Genomic DNA, 16,332 nt, shown 5'->3' with positions numbered 1-16,332 from the left:
GCTAGTCTAGGCAGGCCAGTCCATCAATAGTTACAAATGTTTTATTATTATTATCATTATCATTATCATTATCATTATTATCATTATCATTATTATCATCGGGAGGCGCAGTGGCCTCATGGTTAGTGCGCTCGTCTCCGGATCGAGCGGTCCGGGTTCGAGCCCTGGCCGGGGACACTGTGTTGTGTTCTTGGGCAAGACACTTTACTCTCACAGTGCCTCTCTCCACCCAGGTGTATAAATGGGTACCAACGAACTTAATGCTGAGGGTAACCCTGCGATGGACTAGCATCCCATCCAGGGGGGAGTAGAAATACTCCTAGTTGCTTCATGCTACAGAAACCGGGATAAGCTCCGACCTGATGGGCCACTTGGCTCACATGCAGACTTTATTATTATCATCAATAAATAGAAGAATAGAAAGTTAAGAAAAAGTGAATAAAAATAAAAAGTAATAAAAAGAAAAAGTGCGAAGATAATGAGAAAAGAGGTGAGCAGTTATAAGATTTAATAGGTAATTTTATTTTTTACTACTGCTGCTGCCACTGCTAAACTGAAACCGGGCCCAGTAGAAGATATGACAGTAGAGGTTTCGAAACAACTGTTAAAAGATAAAGGAATTGCATTTAGCTCAAAAGCAAAAATGTCAGAACTTGTGAATCTTTTCAGCACTGCCAAAGCTTGTACACGCCATACCCACACTACAAGGTCAAGTGCAGATATGAACATGTACAAAGCAATGAAAGTGATGTTGCTTGCAAATGTACCCGTATGCCTTAATGTATCTGCTTGTGATGGTTCTTTGCCTAAGACAAATGTCTGCCGTGAGAAATCTACAACCACATAGGCAATTCCTGTGCTCATTAGTGTCATTTTCAGACTGGCTACTGTTCAGCTATTATTTTTGTTCATAAATAAAGTGAAAATTTGCAAATCTGTATTTGTGGTTACTGATCCATGTGTCTGGACATGCTGGTAGGTGTCTTACATTGTTTGGCCTTTAGCATAGGCGTAATTACGTAAACAGGAACGCCTGTTATAAAAGACAAGCACGTTGAACAGAGATAAAAGAATTAACAAAATATGAGTACAAAAAAGCAAGAAATTAAATTTCTCATCGATTACTCATCGACTATCATTCTGCCCTAATATTACAAATTTTGTGATATTAGCACGGAATTATAGTTGATGGGTAATTGATGGGTAATGGTTGAGTAATCAATAAGTTATCAATGAGTAATCAATAATATTAATGACTAATCAATATCATCCATGAGCAATCAATGACATCAGTGAGTGCGGTAATTGATAGGCCACAAAATTATTGGGCTACAATTACTCATCGATCATCACCAATAATCAATGAATAATCAGTGATTACCCATCAATTACTCATTGATTATTCCTTGATGTCATTGATCATGGATTAGATACCCCTGGAAAATAATGCTAAGGATGTTTGAACTCCTTTGTCTGGTAGTTTTCCCATCATCCGATCACAGGGTCCAACTTGCTTTTTCTGGGACAGAACATACTTTCTAATGACATGTTTAACTTCATGTCTTCCTTGGATAAGCCAAAATGCTTGTATTATAGTTGACAATATGATTTCAAGACCAGTATGCACTATGTAGCATCATCTTAGCAACTTCTGGGTGTCCATGTTGTAGAATTATTGGCTCTTTAGTTTCGTCATTTAATCTGCAAATTGCACCCCACCACCTACAGTATACCTGAATTACTTAAGCAGATCTCTCTTAATAGGGGTAAAGTTTCAGAAGGTAACTATTGTTGAGCACTGGATCTCCAACTCCAGCTGAATATCCTCTTGTAATCTATATAAAAACATCTTGTATCCACATATAGCATCTCAATCATCCTTACTGCACTTGGTCCTAAGCACATGGTCCTAAGCAGTTACTCTGATTAATTTCACCTTTGGGCCATATTCAGACATCAGTAATGGCTTTGCTGTAACAGATGTGTAAACATGGGTAGTTCTTCTCTCCTCTTTGCAAGCCTCTAGTAGCGAGGGGCACATCTTCATGTGGTCACTCTCAAGCATGTTAAGGCATGGCTCACTGCCTAATTTGCCTCAGACTTGGCTACAGTATTAAACACAATGACCTTGACATATTTTTAGCGTTACGTACAAGATATTTTGGCCACACGACCTGTTATCTCTGTTTAATTGGATTAAAAAAATTCAACAGGGTGGTGAAGTTGTGAAGTGGGTGGTGAAATGTTACTGTTATAACATGGTTGTCTTTTTTATGATCCTGGCCAGAATGGTTGACAAGGATTGTCAAAAGCTGCTCGCATGACATAATTTGCCTCTCAGTATCTTGTGAGTAGAATTATGTAATTCAGTACAGTAATGAATTCTTTGGTTAGAGACAAGGAATGACCTTACTTGACATTGAGCTCAAGTTAATCATTCTCACCCCATGCAAAGGTCTTTTTTGCCAAATTGATGATATCATTAGACATGTGACCACAATAATTATGTCGTTGGGACAAAGGACAGCATTTTTTCTACATCAAAAAGGATCGAACTTCACAGGAAGTTTAAATCAATGGAAAAGTCATGCCTATGGCGACTGTATCTCTGAAAGTCAATTGGCTATAAATGGCTTCTGGCAAGAACTGTCCCCTGATACAGTGGAGTGTCACCATTCTATCTGTCCAAGTTGAATGCTGCATCCATCATCTCTGACATTTCATGTTCAGGAAGTTTTATATCTTGCACATTGTTACTCTTCAGCTATGGATGATCTTCCTTCCATGGCAATTGAACTTCCTAATTCTCATCAACAAAGCCTATTCCATCATTTAAGTCAGTGACTGCATACTCTTCGTGTGATATAGTTGCATTTGCTGTCTCAGTGTGGTTTTAAAAGCTGTCTACAAATCAAGTCAGTGAGATTGCTCAGCTGCCAGTGACTTGCAGGTTTTTCCTTTAACAACTTAATATTTGGATTGGTGAATTGTAAAAAATGTCTGTTGTTGGTTATCTTGTTCTCTTGGACTAGGTTCTACCTATGATTAACTGGTTCTCAGTTCCACTCAGGAGACTTCAGTGTCTTGTGATTTGCTTTGCAAACCTACTACCTGGATTTGCTGGCAGTCTTGCCTTACTAAACAGATTGGAAGCAGATGACAAGATTTTGGTCACTTGTTTGATTGAATGGTTGTTTCCTTATATCATATCCAGCCTTAACACATCTTTGACCACAGAGGCTGGGATTTACATCTTGGTTTCTCTCACCTGCTTCTTGGCAATTAAAGAACTTGTATTAAAACAAATAAGATCAGTTTCATCCTCTGTCTGTAAGCTCTAACTCCCACTTCTCTAGCAATTTTGATGGCAACTTGGTCTCAAACAGTGGTAACAAAAGACATCCATGGCTTACTAATTTCTCTCTAAGAGCTTTTAAAGCTCCAGTTCTGTTCTTCAAGGTATCATGGAGGTTGCAAAGGGATGAAGCACTTTCACAAGACTTGGCATCCATCTTGATTTCATGAGGGAGCAGATTACAATACATTTTCATCCTTATCTATGCTTAAGGTAAGAGATTGTTTCACCTGGTAATGTAACTGAATCAGACCTCTCAGGTAAAGTAGCCTACTCAAGCCATCTAAAATACTACTGGTTGGTGAAATGTAACCAGAACACTCTAAAACTGAGCTATAGCTGCATGGGCAATGTCAAGACCGTAATCTCTAACCACAACAAGGCGGAGCTTAACAACGAATTAAACTCATCTGATGAAATGGATTGTAATTACCGTAACAAGAATTCTTGCCCGCTAGACAGAAATTGCAATGTGAGGAACAGTATTTACCAAGCAGATGTCACCACCCCAGAATCAAAAGAAACATACATCGGTCTTTGCAACACAACTTTCAAAGAACGGTATAGAAACCACACATGCACTTTCAGAAATAAATGGTACCGAAATTTAACTGAACTAAGCAAGCACATATGGAATGTGAAGTACCATAAAATAAATTACAAAATCAAATGGAGAAAAGTGAAACAAGCGAAATCGTACTCAAACATCAACAAAAAAATGTAACCTGTGTTTATGGGAAAAGTTTTTCATCATTTGTAAACCAGAAATGTCAACACTTGATCATAGAAACAATCTGACTTCAACCTGTAGACACTCTAAGAAATTTCTGTTAAATACTGTGATTGCTTAATTGTATTTTATATGCAAGACTGTTACACCTCCATCATACAATAACATTTCAATATGACACGTTGTGAAGCTTTGTTCCCTATTTTTAAATGTGTATGTCTGAGATTTTAACTGTTTTTTGTGGCAGTTGTCTGGTGGTTGCTTTGCAAGAAGCATGAAACTTGAAGTAGTGAATAAATGTGTTGGAATTAGTCTGAATCCACATATCTATCTATTTACAGCTCTGGTTTTCCATTGAGCACTTTTATAGCAGATGAAGTCTACAGTTTATCCGCTGGGAATGATAATTACATAAATACATACACGCACGCATATATACACGCATACATACATACATACATACTTTATTTGATGAAGCAGGTCAAATTAAGGCAGCCAAAGGGCTGATGTGGACCTTTCTAAAATAAATAGCATTTAAGCTAAAAATACAAACATGAAGGAGCAAGAGGATAAAATGCATAATCCTACACAGGTTAATTAACTACAGACACATAAATAACAGTTCAAATACTTTATTGTTTGCCAGAAAAAGCAAGGCCTAATAAAGGAGGGAGCAGAGGACCTGAGTCCTAGAACTGTCCCCCTCATTATGTTGAATTTTTTTTATGTGAGACTACCTAGAGGTTATTCTTTTTGAAAAAGTTCACATGTGGAATGACTCAAAGATTCATAAAATGAATACTTTGTTCATAAACATCAGATGGATCCTTTACAAAGTAAGAAATGGGCAGCCAGTTGGATTTAGTGAGGCATGTGTTATCTGCTAACAATGATTGAAGGTTGTTTATAATACGAACTGCCCTTGCATGTATGGAATCACATGATATCATACAATGTAAAATTTTAAATCTGAACACATACCCCTTTGAATATGTAACCTGTTGGTAGTAAACATGTATCGTAGGTAAACAAAAGTAATGACTGTTCTTAATTCTTTTCTATTTTTGCAGCTCATTGGATGAACAGAGACAAAACCAAATTCATGGTACCTTAAATCATGTAAGTGTACAAATAGCAGAAGCACTATTAATGGAGTTAATTTTCTGGCCAGGTTCTCTTGCAGGTAGCATATAAACTACTGCTTTTTTGTTTACACGGCGTGTCTAAAATACTGGTAGCTGGTAACTGGTCACTGCTGAGTCACTGGTCACTGGTCACTGGTCACAGGAATTTGGTTGGGTAGGACCAAAACGTATTATTTCCAATCAATGTATCTAAAACCACTTAGAAGATATTTTCACATTAACCAGACTATGACCCATGACATTTGACCTTTGGACGTTACTCATCCGACAAGCAGATATCCTCCAAATGAGAACACAGCTGGTAAAAACGAACCTAAGATAACTAAAAACGATTATGTAGTTATCATTATATCTTATTGAGGCAAATAAATTATTCCATATAATAGAATCAGAAGTTGATAAAAGTCAGCCTGTAATTCTATACTGGTTATAAAAAATTGATTAATCTGAAACGTGATCTATTGATTTTGAAATAACTTTAACATTAACATTAACAAACAAGTAAAACTAATCACAGTGACGTTTTAAGTGAATTGGCTGAACGGAAAACATCACAAGTCTACCCACTAGCAATAGTGCCATAACGTCTAAAAGAATGGTGACCCCTATACTCGACATGATCACATGCATTAGTCCAACACACAATTTGCAAGATATTACTCCTAGCATTTGTATGAAAACCTCATGCATGTAATGTAAGTAGTAATTTTAGCGGTGATAACAATCGGGTGACAGGCTTACACAACTCCTATCCACGTGTAATAGCCGCTTTGAGAGTTTTGCTTGAACTAGTATATCTTTGAGGATCTGCCCCTCTTGTATGGTACAATAGGGAGATCTTTGAATATTTCGCTAAGCAATAATCCTGTTTCTAGGAGGACATTTCACCAGAGTAGAGCCATTAGAGGTCATAGGTCTGTGTGGTTTCTGCTGTTATCCGCATGTAATTTGTAGAGTTTGACACCTCTGTTTTTTGCCACGTGCTAGTTTTTTTGGCTCATTTGTATTGCAAGATATGTTTTAAGCTCTCTAAATATTAGCTCTGGAGTGACCAAGTTTGAAATATTCCGTGACCATGTTGGTTACTTGTATTTTGTATTATTACGCCGGGCCCGGCTGTTTGATTTACTGTTGCAAGTTATGGTACTTGTTATCATGGGTGTAATATTTATCTTTGTCCCGGTTCGCCAGAGATAGCTGTAGCTTTTGTTGTTGAAAGCTATGAGTCGTTCTTATTTTTCTTGCATCAATTTCATTGAGCTTTTTGTCCTTCCAGTTTGTACATTCTGGAACTGCAAATGTAGATGTCACGTGCGAGTCTGTAGACTGTTTTGCGTGTCGTTTATGATATTGTGTGGTTTTTGTTGTGTATTCGCAAATACGGAGGACAAATAAAAGACTAAACCAAGATGGCGGAACACTCTTTATTCAACTGAACGCGAGGACCTCGTGGGAGGCCAAATATGGAAAACAGATCACGTGACAAACAGGGAGCCCAAGCGGGAAAACCTAACAATTTCCTCCCCTTTTAAGACTAAACAATGTTAACAAACAAAACAAAACAAAAATAAAACAAAGTTCAAGAACAAATAACAAAGTCTCTCAGGTAAAATGCCGGTACTGTAAAAAAAGTCACAACAGTACAGTTCTCCTTAGTCACAAACATAGTCTTTCAATCTGGTGGGTGCTTTGACAACTCGACCGCTGCGGGTAGCAATCAACTCAGGTTCTGGAATTGGTCGCTGACTTTCAGGCTCAGGGGGGTGACCCTCTAGTGGGCATCACGGCCAGGGGCGGCACATCCTTCCACTCGGACCCCACAACAGCAGGCACTCCATGCTCCACCTCCTCAGGAACAGCACCATCATTCACCACTTCCGTTGCAGATGGACAGATGTTGCTATCTCGTAGCTGCTCGACATGGCGCTTCCAGGTTTGGTCATTTACCTTGACTGTGTACAAGACTGGACCCGTTTGCCCAATGACTGTGCCCCGCACCCATTTTGGACCTCTACGGTAGTTGCGGACCCAAACATTCTGGCTGTGGTCAAAACTCTTCAAGGTGCTGTTGTTTGGCTGGAGCAACTTTTTGTTGACCTCTCTTTGAATGTCAGGCTTAATTAGGTCCAACCTTGTCTTGACATTTCGGCCTAACAGGAGTTGTGCAGGGCTAAGATCAGTGGTTGCATGTGGAGCTGATCGATATGCTAACAGGAACCTGTCAAGCTTGTGTTGCAGGGTTCTTCCAGACTTGTCCGCTTTCATGGCTTTCTTGAAACTCTGTACCAGTCTTTCTGCCTGACCATTGGTCGAGGGGTGGTAAGGTGCACCAGTGGCATGTTTAATACCATTTGCATTAACAAACTTCCTGAAAGTTTCTGATGTGAACTGGGGCCCGTTGTCAGACACGATCTGATCGGGAAGTCCCATGCGGGCAAACAGGGAACACAGTGCACTCACGGTCTCCTCAGCAGTGGTGTTCTCCAGCACGAAAATCTCAGGCCACTTGCTGTGTGCATCAATCACAACCATCAGCATCTTCCCCTGAAATGGCCCAGCAAAATCAACATGCAGTCTTTGCCAGGGAAGGGCAGGGTACTCCCACCGATGCAGGGGTGCACGAGCTGGATTATTTGCTGTCTCCTGACATCCTTCGCAATTTCGGACTGCTCCTTCGATGTCCTTGTCAATGTTTGGCCACCAAACGTAACCTCAGGACAGACCTTTCATCTTGACCATACTGATGTGACCCTCATGTAGGGTTTCCAAAACTCTCTCTCTCAGTTTGGTTGGGACAACTACTCTACTACCCCACATCAGAACCCCATGATGGATCGTGATTTCACTCGCACAATGAGCATAAGGGATTAGCTCTGGGTGGACTTCTACTTCTTGCCATCCCCACTGCATGAGCTCTAGGACACTGGAAAGTACTGGGTCTCTCCGAGTCTGCATTCTCAGCTCTTGTTCGGTGACCGGTAAGGCCTCGACCACAGTCGTATGGAACATTTCCACTTCATCTGGCTTGTCAACAGGTGCCCGTGGTTGTGGAAGGCGGGATAGACCATCACAATTGGCATGCTGTTTGGTCCCTCGGAACTCAATGCTGTATGCAAAAGCGCCTAGGAAGAGACACCAACGCTGTATCCTTGCTGCTGCGGTAACTGGCACGGCCTTCCCAGGATCCATTATGTACTTCAAGGGCTGATGGTCTGTAACCAGGGTAAAATGACGACCCTCTAAGTAGGTTTGAAACTTCATCACACCCCAGACTAGGGATAAGGCCTCTTTCTCGATTTGCGAGTACTTCTTCTCTGTTTCTGACAGAGAACGGGATGCATAGGCAATGGGCGGCTCCTCACACTCTGGAGTACGGTGCGACAAGACAGCGCCAAGACCATAAGAGGAGCTATCTGTGGCCAGAACTAGTAGCAAGTCAGGGTCATAGTGCATGAGAACCTTGTCTTGTAGAAGCATCTCTTTCACCACTCTGAAGCTAGCTTCTTCCTCAGCTCCCCAAGACCACTTCACCTCTTCCTGTAACAGCCGATGCAGCGGAGCCAGATGGGTAGCCAAGTCTGGTAAGAACCTGGCATAATACTGGACCATGCCTAGGAAAGCGTGCAGTTGTGAGACATCCTGCGGTGTTGGCATCTCGGTGATGGCCTTGACTTTCTTGGGAGACTGGTGCAGTCCTTCAGCAGAGATGACATGTCCCAGATACTCCACAAAGCTTCTGAGGAATTTGCACTTTTCTCGGTTTGCCTTCAAGCCATACTCTTCCAGCCTCTTCAACACTGCAACCAGCCGCTCAAGGTGTTCCTCCATGGTACTGCCAGTCACAATGATATCGTCCAGGTAGCAGAAAACCCCTGGTAAGCCCTGTAAGACATGGTCCATGGCCCACTGCCAAATGGCTGGTGCTGAAGCCACACCATAAGGTAAACGTTGGTACTGGTACAAACCGTGGGTTGTGTTGATGGTAAGGAATGGCCTGGATTGCTCCTCGACCTCCATTTGCAGGCAGGCATGACACAGGTCAATAACGCTGAACAATGTACCCCCACCAAGGCTGGCATAAATATCATCAATGCGTGGAAGAGGGTGTTCGTCCACATCCAACTGTGGATTGATTGTCACTTTGAAGTCACTGCACACCCTAACACTACCATCCTTCTTCACAGGGGTCACAATTGGAGCAGCCCACTCACTAGTGGTCACCTTTTTAATAACCCCTTCAGCCTCTAGCTCTCTCAACGCCTCCTCCACTGCTGGCTTACGAGCTAACGCTACCGGGTGGGCTTTCCAGAATCGCGGTCGAGCACTCTCTTTTAGCTGGACCCGCGCTTGAATTTTCTTCATCCTGCCTAGACCGTCCGAGAAAACACTTGTATGTTTGTTCAAAACTTCTTCCAGGGCTGGATTGGTGTCTCATGTTTCTAACTGAAGTAAAGGCCAATCTAATTGAATGGACTCCAGCCATTCTCTGCCAAACAGGGTGGGTCCCTCGTTCTTCATCACGTAAATTGGAAGTTCTTTAGATTGCCCTTTGTACTGCACAGTCACATAGTAAAACCCCATAGGTTTTACTGACTCACCCATGTACGTACGCAACTTCAAAGGGGTGTCCTTTAACGGAACATGACGCAGGTACTCCTTATACACCCCCTCACTCACAACTGACACAGCAGAACCTGTATCCAGCTCCATGATCACAGGTCGACCTACGAGGTAGACTTCAAGAGAAATGGGCTTTCTATTCTTACTGTCAGAAACATGGTAAAGTTCCCCATATTCCCCATCGCTTTCTTCTGAATCAGCACCCTCCATAACATTTACTCCAGCGACAGTAACTTGTTGAGTGGCTTGTTTCTTCTTACATGCTCACTGTGTGTGTCCAATTATGCCACAGTGAAAGCAGCGTTCCTTAATGAAGGGGCACTTTTGCGAGTTGTGTGACCCTGTACAATGGTAGCAAGGTTTAGGTGGCTTGGTGTCCTTACCCCGGGAAACCTGTGTCTTTTGTGGCAACTTGGGTGGAGCCTGTCCCTCCCTAGGTTGCGCAGTGTCAAGTTTATTGACTGGAGTGTCTGGCCCTTGTTCTCCCTGAAGCACTTGAACATCTTTATTAGCTTGCTCTATAGCTAGGCACTTTTGAACCGCAAGTTCAAAAGTAAGGTCCGCAAGTTTTACTTTCAACAAGTCAGTAATCATCTTCGGGTCGCAAATACCCGAGACTAACTGGTCACAGAGACGCTCAGTTCGCACAGCTTCTCCAAACTTGCATTCCGTGGCCAAGTGCTTCAAAGTGGCTACATAATGACTAACTGACTCACCAGAATTCCTGGCTCAGTTATCGAACTCATACCTCGCGACCAGTGCTGACCTTTCGGGTTTAAGTTGCTTCTTCATTCGTTCCACGATGACATCGTATGTAATGGCTTCATCCTTCAGCTGCGTGGGAGCCACCAAATCCTTCGCCAATTGATAAGTTTCCACAGGAAGGTTTGTCAAAAGAACAGCCTTCTTTGTCTTGGCATCCCCAACGCCATTTGCGAGGAAGTAAAAATCCAGCTGTTCGGTGTAGGACTCCCAATCTGTCCCCACAACGTACTTCGTCACTTTGCCAATGGTTTGACTTGTGTTCGGTGCTTCATCCGGCATTTTCTGTCGTGTCGTTAAACTTCTCACGTGAATTTCGCGAGCCCACTTCCGTTTACCGCTTGTGCTTGTTTAGCTGGATCCCATCCTCGTTGCCAGTTGTTGTGTATTTGCAAATACGGAGGACAAATAAAAGAGTAAACCAAGATGGCGGAACACTCTTTATTCAACTGAACGCGAGGACCTCATGGGAGGCCAAATATGGAAAACAGATCACGTGACAAACAGGGAGCCCAACCGGGAAAACCTAACGGTTTTGTTCAGGCAAAAACCTCTGAATTTAGGAGTTCTTCCTATGATTGTTTATCCAGCTCCACATTGTGGTTGTCATTGCTTTTATTTGCGGTTTTTTTAGGTTTTATTGAGACTGTTAATAGTCCCTCTTATTACGAGGCTCGTAGCCTTGTAGATCAGGCAATATCGTGGTTTCGTTCCTTCTGGATCTCATCAGTTGCCGATAACAGGGAGCGGTAGAGACCAATGCTCGGTAACACTCCGCACCTGGCATATTTTTTGGTATTATATACTCGTTCGGCGGATTGAGAATTCTTGATCGTGATTGGTAGTTTTGCCACCAGCGAATGGTGAGCATAAAGTCTTCGATCCTATTGGACTCACATGCTGTGATTGAATTAAGTTTCTACTCGTACGTGATAGGATGGGGCCTGCCTGGTAAAAATCAACAGTGATATTAATTAAATATAGCAAAATCTACAGTAAAAAAAAACATGTGTGTGGACAAATAATCTTTTTTATAAGTGTACTAAGGTACACTTAGTTTACTGCATTGGTAGTAAAGGAACTTTCACGGTATCAAATCTATCAGACACCAGTCACCAGTTACCAGCTACCAGTATTTTAGACACACTGTTGTTTATATCATGTTGAGCATCTGGAAAAAGGATGTGTACACTATATAGACATGTGTACACCTATAGCTATAGTTTGACTTGTTTTCTACAGCATCCAGCTTGTTAACCTTGCAACCATAGGTCAAGCACAGTTATTGCTTTGCTCGTTTTTTTGATGTGTGTGACCAGAGCCAGGCTCCCACTCAGCCAACTTCTCTAAAAAAAACCTTGCAGCATTGATGTTTCATGCAGTAGCCATTGTGCACATATGAACAGAAAGAACCAGGTCTTTTTGTGGTGATAGCTGCAAAGATTTACAAAGGATTCCTACTGTACAATGTAAACATGAGGATATTTTTACAATAACTGGACATCTGAATATTCAAATGCAGAAATGTGCATTTGTTTACAGAGTGAAATAATGTTTTTGGTGCCTGATAAAAGCATTTTGAGAGTTGTCATGGAAGTGAAATATTTGCCATTGTTTAAACGATATGTTTGTTAAAGGAATGCTTGACGAAATTGGCAACATGATGTTATTTTTGAGGATTCCAACAATAGATAATTTTTCAGGATTGCTACATTGTACAGTCATCACAAAGTAGAAATCACAATGAGCTAATTTAAGAGTAACCCCTTATCCAAATAGAAAAATAGATATAAATTACAAAAATTAGTAGTTAATGTTATGTATAATATAATCAATATCTCACTGTATGTATCAACATGGGCCAGATCAGGGCAGATGGAATTGCATTCCATTCTGATACAGGAAGTGTAATGGCTGAATTCTGTTTACTTTACACTGAGAGCACTTGTGACTTTATCTGGGAAAAAGTACACTAATGCATATCCATTAAACGGATGAAACCATTTATTATCCGTCAAAACACTTAGTAAAAACGGTTTTAAGAGTTAGCCAAACTGTGTATGCTGATATGAAACCGTTTAAACGTTTGACTACACCATTAAGAAATTTTTCCAATTGTTAAACAGCAAGGTTTAACAAAATTTTACCATCTGTTACACAGCAAGCCTTAGCTGTTGTGAAAAATTTGCCATCCATTTAAATGGCAAACTCTCTCTGTTAGGGAACTTTAAGCATCTGTTAAAATGACAGGCCGGATCCATTTGGAAAATTTTTCCATTGGTTAAAACAGCTTGCTCTAGCCATTGAAAATCTTAGCATCCGTTGAAATAGTGCAACTCCGTAAAGGTAAGGTTAAGAAACGTTTGGAAACATAAGCTCATCATATCCCTTTATTATCATTCATTTGTTCATTCATTCACTGTCCATTGAAGTGGTGGATTATCAGACTGTTCAGGCAAACTGAGTCCATTATTGACTACAAACACTTAGTAGAGAAAACTGTGTACTCACATCCTATCCATGGCTGTCAGCTAAGAAAACTTCAGTGGAGGTATGCATGCGGTGGCCATGGCCACATAAAGTGAAAACAATCTAAGCTTGCAGAATTTTGAATTCATCTTTGTACCTAAATGACTGAAAATAAATCGAAGGCTCTTTGAGCCAACTCATTCATGTGAATGGAGGGATGACATTGAGTTACATGTATTTGCACTTGATGGTTTGGTTCAGTTTTGCTTACTTTTAGGGAAATGTGTGAATGTGTCATGTATGTGTGCCTATGAGTTTCATATAAGTAAGCTGTGTGCATGGATTCTTGTGGTGTTATGCAATTATTTTTGCCTAACCCCATACAGTCATCGGTCGTCTTGAAGGTTTAAAGATTTTGTGGAACCTGAGAATCTCTCCCGCAGTGAGAGTTAATAGTCGATGAAGATAGTGAAAACTCTAGACGTAATCGGATTGTTGCATTTACAAAGCAGCAGACAAGATGATATTTGAAATGTAAGCTGCCTTTGCTTCTAGTCAAGTCCTGTATAAGTGGCTCAAACAGACCCAGGAACACAGGTAAATAGCAGTGCATTTATTTTACATAAATGTAAATGCTTGTTATTGTTGATACAGTGTTTAAGTCCCCTGTGCTTTGGGCAAGCGAGAAGATTTTCATGATCGCAAATTGAATGGGAGCTTTAAAATTGCCTGCAGGCCAAAATATAAGCTTGTTCTTTGGTGTTTAAAGAGGTCATGCATTGAATAAAATCCCAACTTGCAGTATTGCTGTGATCTCAAACCCTTGATCTCAAACCATAGTATGTCTTTCACGCTACAGTGTTTGGTGAAATAAAGTTATATGCAGTACTGTGGTTTCTTGTTTGACCTTTCTTAGACCTAAATAAATATTTAGCATTCAAACTCCATTAATCTGTGCTAGCAAGTTTATGACAAGCATGTACCATTGTTTCTAACAAAATACAGACCAACACTGTCTAGTTAATCTTCATTATGCTTCAGCTGTCAATCTGAAGCTGTTTTCATTAATACAAAACTTGACAAGTAGCTTTACCTGTGCCACGATGCACCCAGAGCTGGACCAAATTTATTACTCACTGTGTAGCTGATTTACAGGCATCCGCAGGATCTGCAACATGTACACAATGAAAACTGTTGTGATGTGTTTATTTCCTGAAAAACACCTGAAAAACGCCTGAAAAACACTGCCAGAGGCAATAGAAAGTTGACCAAGGTAAAAGTGCGATTTACCCTGTGATCAGGCATGGTTTAGGTCAGTAACCAAGGTTGAAATGACATATATTCACTTGTTGGTTCATGATATCTCGCATCCTGTGGTGTCCAGATTGCATCAATCTCATTCGGTCAGGTTTTCAACGTTTGTTTTCATGGCAAAAAAGCAAGCCAAATCCAGACCAGCTACTCGGACAATTTATTACAACATACGTCTAGATAGTCTGAAGTTCTCTTTCCACCATTTTTTGAGGAAATTTCTGTGCAAAAGGGATTCGAACCAGATTTGGTTAGTAAAGTCATTAAAAGTACTTCCTTTCTCAGCCATTTCTGAAAGTTGCGTGGTTTTGGAATTTGAATTGCCTGGTTAGCAGGTTAAATGAATGAAAACAGAAGTCACATTTAACTAGAGAATGTTGGTCTGTAAACAAACATCTTGAAAGAATGTTCAGCTAGTTATTTTAAGGTTGAAAGTGATAGATGGAAATTTTATCTTGAAATTTTTTTTCATAGATATTTCATATACATTTGACATTTTTCACATTTAAATGTTCACAACAGCTGTGCCCTTTTTTGGAATGGTAAGTGCAATAAAAATGTCAAATTTGCAGTTTGCTTGCACAAATAAAAAAAGATTAAACTAGTAATTTAAAAAAGTGTAAGAGCAGTTTTTTGTAGAAAGAAAAGTGAACTGATTTCATTACTGATCAAGACAACTTATTACAGACAAATTGTTTGCTTCCCTTGCAGTATCACAATTTCTTTGAATCCCTGGTTAGAGTTTCTTATCAAAAGTGCACTAGGCATTAGTATATAAGTTGGTGGGCCAGTGATGCATAAAGGGATTGTGCTATATTGCTGCTTGCAACAGTGTCCAGCAGTATAAAAATCATACTCAGTGTGTCCTACCCCTGAGTTTTTTTCTGGAATAACCCAATGTAACCAGCATCTTATTCTCCTTCTTGTTCATTATCCAGTTGTCGGCTCCATACAGCAAAGCAGACTTCACATTTGAATTGTACAGGTTGATTTTGGTCCTAGTACTGAATGTTTTCCAGGAAAACACTGGTTTTAAGAGTTAATTTCTCTAATTAGCAAACATAGGATGGCACACCTCAACAGTCACCAAAATGGCCCATTGCAAAGGCTGGAAATTAGAAATCTAAACTTAATTTGCATATGCGTGTAAAGGAAAACCAGCATTAATCAATTTTTTTTTGAAAGACAACATATTCAGATGTCCAAAACAGGTTAGAACTTGACTTGAGTGCCAATTGAGAATAAACACAATTTTGAAAAAATATCCTTTTCAGTTACTAGGTCAAATTTGTAAACAAAATTCAGAGATATTTTTCAACACATACGATAGCTCCTAATTCGTTGAAACTTCGCCTTTGGAACACTTTTATGTTGTTGTAAAACATCTTTTACAATCAGCTTGGGTTATTCTTCTAGTGTTTTTTTAGGCCAGACTGAAAACCCCAATTTTACCTAAAACATCACAAAATGTAAACAGTGGAATGCTGCATGTTGTTCTGAGAGAAAGCTGGTATAGGCATTCAAAGTGCTTGTATTATTAGTTCTTTGTACTGATAAACAAATTGCTTCTTTGTACTTGTAATATATAGGGGTAAAACAATTCAATCTCAACACTTAAGTGACTTTATTTATTGTGAGGAAGTTTTCTCACTTTGAATTCCAGACATTTGTTACAATATGTCACGGCCTTCCAATGATTAATTTAAGATTGCAGGTCCCTAAAAGAGATATTTCCTGAATTAAAGCTTAAAACAGGTGTGTTTTATGAAACCTATCAGGCACTGAGGAAATTATCGGGAAAAACCCAAACTGTGTGAAGTATCAGTAGGGAATTGTATCATTATATATTTGGTGACCGATCTAAATTCCACTGAATTGGGTCTTGTTTAATTCAATCATAGTATTTTTTTCTTAAACAGGGAAATACCAACCATGCATGA

General features: G+C 40.1%; 2 protein-coding genes and 1 pseudogene across 9 annotated transcripts in view; 2 read left to right on the top strand and 1 right to left on the bottom strand.

Annotated features, from left to right (window-relative positions):
* LOC145484910 (uncharacterized) overlaps positions 1 to 16,332 on the bottom strand; it is a 437,829-nt pseudogene that overhangs the window by 121,912 nt on the left and 299,585 nt on the right. The gene's annotated exons all lie outside the window — the stretch shown is intronic.
* LOC145484906 (tRNA (32-2'-O)-methyltransferase regulator THADA-like) overlaps positions 1 to 16,332 on the top strand; it is a 656,511-nt gene that overhangs the window by 457,346 nt on the left and 182,833 nt on the right. For all 7 annotated transcript variants that reach the window (XR_014049105.1, XM_081463530.1, XM_081463528.1 and 4 more), the window contains one exon: positions 5,156 to 5,204. Coding sequence is in view for 6 of the 7 variants with exons in the window: in XM_081463530.1 (XP_081319656.1) it covers positions 5,156 to 5,204 (49 nt within the window). In the remaining variant the exon portion in view is untranslated. The remainder of the gene's footprint in view (positions 1 to 5,155; positions 5,205 to 16,332) is intronic.
* The window catches only part of LOC145484925 (uncharacterized), a 174,480-nt gene that overhangs the window by 141,954 nt on the left and 16,194 nt on the right, over positions 1 to 16,332 (top strand). The window lies entirely within an intron of this gene.

Source organism: Orbicella franksi, chromosome 4 (assembly GCF_964199315.1).
Source record: "Orbicella franksi chromosome 4, jaOrbFran1.1, whole genome shotgun sequence".
NCBI lineage: Eukaryota > Metazoa > Cnidaria > Anthozoa > Scleractinia > Merulinidae > Orbicella > Orbicella franksi.
This window is presented reverse-complemented; position numbering and strand designations above follow the sequence as displayed.